Source organism: Chrysochloris asiatica, unplaced genomic scaffold (genome assembly GCF_000296735.1).
Source record: "Chrysochloris asiatica unplaced genomic scaffold, ChrAsi1.0 scaffold00039, whole genome shotgun sequence".
In the NCBI taxonomy this organism is placed as follows: domain Eukaryota; kingdom Metazoa; phylum Chordata; class Mammalia; order Afrosoricida; family Chrysochloridae; genus Chrysochloris; species Chrysochloris asiatica.
This window is the reverse complement of record NW_006408557.1, coordinates 17,329,845-17,338,280: the sequence shown is the minus strand read 5'-3', so window position 1 is coordinate 17,338,280 and position 8,436 is coordinate 17,329,845. Positions and strand designations below refer to the sequence as shown.

General features: G+C 45.0%; 1 protein-coding gene across 1 annotated transcript in view; it reads left to right on the top strand.

Moving 5' to 3' along the window:
- Positions 1-1,433: 1,433 nt before the first annotated feature.
- The window catches only part of ZNF341 (zinc finger protein 341), an 87,287-nt gene continuing 80,284 nt past the window's right edge, over positions 1,434-8,436 (top strand). Inside the window, exon 1 of the mRNA XM_006860760.1 lies at positions 1,434-1,488. Coding sequence (XP_006860822.1) covers positions 1,434-1,488 — 55 coding nt within the window. The remainder of the gene's footprint in view (positions 1,489-8,436) is intronic.

Here is an 8,436-nt window from a genome sequence, read left to right as displayed (position 1 = left end):
TACAATGTTGAACAGTAGTGGTGATGGTAATTATCCTAACCCAGGAGACATCAGCAATGACGTCAGATGGACCTTGGCTGAAAGCACAGTATCCCAGAAAGATGTTTGCTTGTATTTTATTGATTATGCAAAGGCATTTGACTGTGTGGATCATAGCAAACTATGAACGACATTGTAAAGAACTGGAATTCTAGAACACTTAATTGTGCTCATGTGGAACCTGTATGCAGATAAAGAACAGCAATACTGAGTGGTTTAAAACCAGGAAAGATGTGGGTCTGGATTGCATACTTTCACCATAGTTATTCAATCTGTATGCTGAGCTAATCATCTGAGACGCTGAACAGTATGAAGAACTTGGAATCAGGATTAGAGGAAGGTTCATTAACTACCTGAAATGTGCAGAGGACACAACCTTTCTTCCTGAAAGGGAAGAGGACTTGAAGCATTTACTGAAGATGAAAGAATACAACCTTCAATATGGATCATAACTCAGACAAAACAAAAATCCTCAACAATTAGACTAATAAACAACATCAAGATAAACAGAAAAGATTGAAATTGTCAATGATTTCCTTTTACTTGGATCCACAATCAACACTCATGGAAGCAGCAACCACTAACTAGTACCCTTAGCTTCACCAAATACAGGGAGGTCTTGTCCTAGGTGGAGCTGGGGGAACTTGTGAGTTGGGCAGTTCATGTGAGATAAGAGTGGAGTCAGTGTGGTAAAGTTGCGGGATAAAGTGTGGGGTGGGGCTGGAATTGCAAAGTTGTCTGTGTCGCAGAGTTGGGGGGTCAGGCCCTGTGAAGTGGGGATAGAGATCCAGATAATAGGGTTGGGTCGCCCTGTGTGCAGCAGGGATGGGTCGGGGTTGGAGAATTGGGGCCTGGGAGAGGCAGGGTTGGGTGCCCACAGGTATCGGTGTCTGTGTCCCCAGGAGGAATCGGTGGCCAAGGATGCTGCGGGGTCCCACGAGCCGAGGCTGGGTTTCCAGAGCGGAGGGCTTGGCGGCGGACCCCGGGCGCCCCCTAGCGGCTCCGACCCCCACACCGCCGCCGCCGCCGCGTCTCCCACAATGCTCGCGTAGCCCAGCTTCGGCTACCGTGGCGGCGGCGGCGGTGGCTCCAAGATGGCGCAGACGATCTTCGAAGCCCTAGAAGGTGAGCAGCCACAGGGCCGTGAGAGGCGGCTGTTCCGCGTAGCGCCCCTCCCGCCGCGTCCTCCCAGCGCGGGGCCCAGGGCTCGCGGCGGCCGCAGGGCGGAAGGCCCCGGGCCCGGAACAGCCGCGGGGCGGGAGGGGTGGATGGGAACAGCCGCGGGAGCTGCGGCCGGCGGGAGGGCAATAAGACTGGAACAGCCCAGGGAACCGAGGCGCGGTGGCGGGAGGCGGGGGACAGGGCCGGAACAGCCCTGGGAGCCGAGGCGCGGCATGTGGGGAGGGACAGGGGGTGGGAACAGCCCTGGGAGCCGAGGCGCGGCGTGGGGTTCGGGGCCAGAACTCCTCTGGGAGGCAAGGCCCAGCTGGGGACTCTGGGACCGGAACAGCCCAGCCTAGAGGCCCTCGGCCCGGCTCGGGGTGTTTCTGGAGCGAAGCGCCGAGGGGTGGGAGAGGGAAGGACGTATGGAGGGAGTGGGGGGGGGGGAGCAGGTCGGGATTGGAAGTAGTTGAAAGCCTCTCCTAGGAGCTAGGGGGCCCCGAACACCTGCGGGGCAGAAGGTGGTTGGTTGGTGAACTGTTCGCCCAGACCTCGATGAACTTCTCTTGAGCTCCAACATTTGTGTATCCCGTAATGGGGTGCACACTCTTAAATTCACAAAGGAATAGAAAGGTGCCACCCGTGCTCCAGACCCAAAGCAACAAACACTGGGTTCCAACCAACTGTCTTGTGCTCTGCAAGACCCTGGGATAGGGTGACCCACAGAATCATAGAATTGTGGGCCCTGGAGGCAGCAAACAGGAAGGCCTGAGTGTGCACCTGCTAGCCCTCAGGGAGGAAGCGTAGGCAGCCTGAGGAACTTTAGGGGTATGGCATAGAGCAGACCTTGGGGGAAGTACAGACAGTACTTGGCAGGACAGGGGTGAGCACACACAGACTATTAGAGTGCAAATAAAAAGTGGGCATAACTGACGTTTTGTAACGGAGTCTTCTGAGTTCATTAACTCCTTTTGAGATTTCAGCCATAGATCTTCATTTCTTGGAGGATCAGAGTTCTTACCATGAAATAGGGTACCCCAGTTTCTGGGACTGTACACTGAACTAGGTAGAGCGTCTACCTCACAGTCTGGAGGAGGAGAGCTAGGCATAACAGAACAACCAAACCATTACTGCTGAATTGACCCTGACCTCTTGTGACCTTATGTGTGCAGAATAGAACTGTGTTCTCTAGGGTTTCCAAGGCTGTGACCTTTTGGAATCAGATTGCCTGACCTATTGTCCCAGGCACCTCTAGATGTGTTTGAACTGCCAACTTTGTGTTTGTGGTTGAATGCAAACTGTCTGTGCTACCTAGGGACCATAGAACTTAGGGAATTACAGAAAATGTAAGCAGTAAAAGCTTCCTGCTATAAAGTGGGATGTGGAGGGCCACAGTCAGTGGTGGTTACCACTGGCAAGGGCGGCAGGATGGGATATGACCTATTTTCTCTACGTCCTTGGACTTATTCATTATTTGAATTTTTTTCTATAAAGTGTATTGAATAGTGACGAAGTTAATAGACAAAAAACATTTCCTGGGACAGTAGGGTGTGTGTTTTAGGCTTGGGGGGAGGGGCAGTCAGGCTGTGGGAGTCCAGAGATGACTGGGAAAGGAAGGAGATCAGAATGACCCAGGCAGAGGCAACTGTGATTGCAAAGTCCTAGGGAGAGATGGGCCTCCTAGGATTCAAAGCAGTTGATGTAACAAAACTTTAGGTCTCTACAGATTGGATGTTGTTAAGTGCCGTGGAGTAGGTTCCAACTCCATAGTTTCCAAAGAGTGCCTGATGGGTTTGAACCACCAACTTTATGGTTAGTAGTCCAGTGTTTATCCTACAGTTCCTTACCAGGATTTTGGTATGATCCTAAATTTTATCAAGGGACCATCATGGAGCGAAGGAAGGATTTTCAGCAGGGGAACAACATAATGTGATGTGTGTTTTATGAGTTCACTTTAGCTGCTCTAGGAAAGCAGTGGGAGGTGAATGAGGTGGCTGTTGCAGGTGTCCAGCTGAGAATTGAGGTAGCCTGGACCAGGGCCAGCTGTGGGGATGGAGAGAAGGTGGATTTGAGAAAGACTTGGAAGGTAGAATAGACCAGACTTACTAAAGGACTTGAAATGAGGGGCTTGAAGGCTATTGAGGGAAGAATCAAGGAGGACCCCAAGGGCTGTGACTGGGTGGACAGTACTGCCCTGTCCTTGTTGATATTGATGACGAGTCCTGGAAGACAAGTTAAGGTTTATAGACAAGATCATCAGTTTTACATTCAACAAGTCATTCACTTTGTTTTGACTCAATGATTACAATCTCCTCCATGTAACAACAGTTACCCAGCTTCCTCTCTCTGGTTCGTATTTCCATTCCGCCCATGTTCCCATCCCTTCTCAACTTGGTCCTTAGGTAAATGTTGCCCTTTTGGTTTTGAATGATGAGCCTTTCCTTGGTGAACATACCCTTACTAGTGTTGTTGTCCCCCCTATATCCCTATCCCTATCTACTGCTTGGCTAAAAATTGGGCCACGAGGGTGTGTTCCTTTCCAGATCTGAAGGGTGGTGGAGGGCCAGAGTCTCAGGTTCCTGTAGTCTCTTTATAACCAATAAGCCCAATTAAAAAAAACAAAAAAATTTGTATCTTGTTCGACATTTTCTCCCACTCTGTCTGGGACCTTCTAAAGTGACCCCTTTCAGAGCAGTTGGTAGTGGTAGCCAGGGACCTAGTTCTTCTGGTCTCAGAGGCCAAGCATCTTCATTTCTCACCACTCTTTTTTTTTTCTGCAATGGAGAGAACAATAAGCTACACTTTAGGTGACTGCTCATGAGCTTTTAAGTTCCCAGATGCTACTCACCAAAGTAGGATGTAGAACTTTGTCTTTGTAGACTATGGTATATCAGTTGACTGTGATGTCTCCTGATACTATGGTCCGAACCCCCAGGACCAAGCAGTTCATTGACTTAAGATGTTTCATAATACCTAAGAAACTTTCATCATTTTGCCTGCTATATACTCCCCCACAGTCATAGTTGTGTTTGCAGAAAACGTAAATGTTGTTGTTATGAACAGGTGGGTTTGAACTGCTGACCTTGTGGTTCGTAACTCAGTGTTGCATCAGAAGTCCCAGTGTTCGTTACTGCCAGATATATGTGGTTCATACACATAATAATTGAATAATAGATTTTTTATTATTGTAAATGTGAAATATTGCATAATCCGATAGTCGATAATTGAGGAGTATTGTTTTCGAATTGGATCCGGCCCAACACGACCCTGTATAAACTCCAAGGAGCACCAGGTGAGTTTGAATTGCTGATCCAGTGCGTGAACCCACAGCACCACACCAGAACTTCACACCTGAAATAGGTATGTCATAATTCAAGGAGATACAATATATCTTTTACTTTTCCCTCCCCGCCCCATTGTGAATCCTGGTGTGGCACTGTGGGTTAATGTGCCAGACTGCAAAGCCGTTTGAACTACAAGGTTGGTGGTTCATGCTTACCAGCTGCTCCTTGGAAACCCTATACAGGGTCGCTATAGGTCGGAATCAACTCTACAGCACTTAACAACAACAACAACCCCCACTGTAAATCTGTAGTGTTTATTTGACAAAACTATAGTACACTATTGTAGCCAGAATATTGGCATTGATACAGTTACCATAAAGAACAGTTCCATCGCTGCAAACTGTTGCCCTTTTGTAGCTATACCCTCCTCTCCTTCCTCCCCAGTGTCCCTGGCAACCACTAATCTGTTGTCCATTTCCAAAGTTTTGTTACATCAAGTTGTTGTTATTAGATGCTATTGAGTTAGATCTTGTTGAGTGGGTTATGACCTATAGTTTCCCTATGTACAACACAATGGAACCGCCACCTGGTCCTATGCCAGCCTCATAATTGTTGTTACATGAGCGTACTGCAACTGCCACTGTGTCAGTCCACCTCGTTGAAAGGGGGGGGGGGTCTTCCTTTTTTTCACAGACCCTCCACTTTACAAAGTATGATGCCCTTCTCCAGGAACTGGTCCCTTCTGATAATATGTCCAAATTATGAGAGATGAAGTCTTCTCATCTGACTTGTAAGGAACATTCTGGCTGTCTTCTCCTAACACAGATTTTTGTTGTTCTTCTGACAGTCCATAGCATCTTTAAAATTCTTCTCCAACACCATAACTCATATGCATCAATTCTTCTCTGGTCTTCTGTATTCATTGTGCAACTTTTGCATATGTTTTCTTTTTTAAAGTTTTACTTTAATAAAATTTATATAATAAAACATTGCATTGGAACTATTTTAAATGATTTATTTTATATTTAATTAAAGTTGTTTTATGCTTAATTGTAAAAACTTATTGAGAATACACACAGCAAAACATACACCAATTCAACAGTTCCTACGTGTATAATTATTAACATTGATTACTTTCCTCAAGTTGTTTAAACATTTTCGTCCACCTTTTCTGAGATGTAGCGCCCTCATAAACATAAACTCACTGCCCCCTAAGGTTCTTGTCTAATCTTTTGGGTTGTTATTGTCAATTTGATCCCATATAAATAGTTCTTAAAAGAACATAATGCTCAAGACAGACATTTTTCTTACTGGTTAAAATAAACTACTGTTTGGTTCTAAGAAGACTTCAGGGGATGTTTTGGGTTTAAGGATTATTTATCTCAGGGCAATAGTTCAGGGCTTCATCTGTCCTTATGGCTCCAGAAAGTCTAGAATACATGAGAATTTGAAATTCCTTTCCCCTTTTGATCAGGATTCTTGTATGAAATATTTGATCAAAATGTTCAGTAATGGTAGCTAGGCATCATCCAGTTCTTCTGATCTCATGACAAAGACAACCATTCCTTCATGTAGGCGGTTAGCCACAGGAGCTATTTCCTCCTATTCCTGACCCTCTATTGCTTTAGGTGGATGGCTGCTTGAAAGCTTTTAAGAACTCAGCATGACGCAAATAAACTAGGAGGTAGAACACAAACACTAAATATGTTGTTAGGTTAATTCACTGAAATGCCCTATGAAACCATAACCCTAACCCTCCAAACCAAGGAACCAAATCCTATGAAGTATTTGGCTATACATAAGCAGCCTCAGAATCTACCTCTTTTTCCCCACTGTACAGGGTCGCTATGAGTCGGAACCGACTCCACGGCACTTAACAACAATTGTTGTAAATATTTCGATCACAAAAATTGTACCAGGTCAATTTTTTGTGGGTATACAATTTACTGACAGCAATTACAGGAATCGACTTGCAACCTTCCTCTTTGTCAGTGTGATTTTTCCATCACTGTGAACCCCTCTTTCCCTCCTCCCTCCTGCCCCTAGAAACCGTTGATGAACTTTATATGGTCTCTATACATTTGCCTGTTCTAGTCTTTTTATATAAGTGAGGTCATGCAATATTTGTCTTCTGTGATTGATTGATTTTGCTCAGCATAATATTTAAACCATCTGTAAGTGTATAATTCAGAGACATTACTTAAATTTGCTATGCTGTACAACTGTCACCCCTGCCCATTTCCGGTGTTTTTCATCTCTCAGAAAAACAGTGCTCTTTACGTAACATAATAGCTCCTCATCTTCCCCTGTTCCTGGTAGCTACTAAGAAACATTAGTCTCTATGCGTTTTTCTCTTCTAGATGTTTCATATAAATGGGATCATACAATATTTGTCCTTTTGTGTCTGTTTCACTGAGCATAATATTTCCAAGGCTCATACATTTTAGTGTATATTGGAAATTCAGTATCTTTATGGTTGAATACTATTCCATTGTATGGGTATACTATAGTTTGTTTATCCATTCATCTGTTAATGGGTACTTGGATTGTTTCTACCTTTATTATTTTTTTTAAGAGAAACCATACATTTAATTTTGGCAAACTAAGATTCAGCTATGTAAACAAAAAATTGTAAGAGGTACAAGCTGTTACTTATTTTCTACTCCAAAGAAACCAAATTTAAGGACAGAAAATGGCTGCAGAGTTTAATTATGTCTTTTTTGATACCACATTCACTGCGTGGTGTCAAAAAAATGGGCAACACAAAGGCATGTGTCGTTTTGTTGTTGGTGTTGTTGTCATCAAGCCGGTTTTGACTCAGAGCACCTCTGTATAGGGTTTCCGAGGCTGTGAATCTTTGGTGGAGCAGAAAATCTCATCTTTGTTCTGTGGAGCAGCTGTTCGGCTGAACCACCAACCTTGTACTTCGCAGTCCAGTGCTCATCACGCAGCGCCACCACACTCCCTTTTATACTGTTGTTGTCAAGTGTTATTGAGTTGATTCTGATTCATAGTGACTCTGTACAGAATTTCCAAAGAGCAGCTGGTAAGTTTGACCCTCCAACCTTGTGATTCTCAGTCCAGTCCTACAGTGCCACACCAGGAATGGTTAATGAAAATGCTGCTGCAATGAACAGTGGTACAGAAACATTTGTCTGATTCCCCACTTTAATTTATTTTGGTTATGCCTAGTAGTAGAGCCCTGGTGTGGCGCTGTAGGATAAGCATTGGACTGCTAACCACAAGGTCAACTGCTCAAACCCACCAGCCATTCCTTGGAAACCCTATACAGGGTTGCTATGAGTCGGAACCAACTCGACGGCACTTGACAACAACAGCAAGTCTAGCCTAGAAATGCTGAGTCGTGTAGTAATTCTATGTTTAACCTTTTGAAGCCTCTCCAGGCCGTTTTCTACAGCAGCTGCACAACTTTGCATTTCCACCAACAACAGGTGAAGGTTTATTTACTTTCCATTTTTCTGATATGAGCCATCTAGGAGGTATAAAATGGTATCTCATTGTGATTTTAATTTGCATTTCCCAAATAGCTAGGGACCACCACCACTCACTCATCTGTCCGTCCTTTAGCCTGTGGTACATGTGGGTTGCTGTGATGTTGGAAATGATACCACCAGAGTTTCAAATACCAGCAGGGTCACCAATGGTGGACAGGTTTCAGTGGAGCTTCCAGACTAAGGGAGACTTGGAAGAAGGAAGAGACAGTCCACTTCTGAAAGATTAGCCACTGAAAACCTTCATGAATCACAATAGAACATTGTCTGATACAGTGCCAGAAGATGTGCCCCTCAGGTCAGAAGGCACTCAAAATACAATTGGGGAAGAGCTGCCTCCTTGAAGTAGAGTCGACCTTAAGGATGTGGATGGAGCAAAGTTTTCAGGCCCTTCACTTACTGATGTGGCTTGACTCACATTCTGTTCTACATAGGGTTGC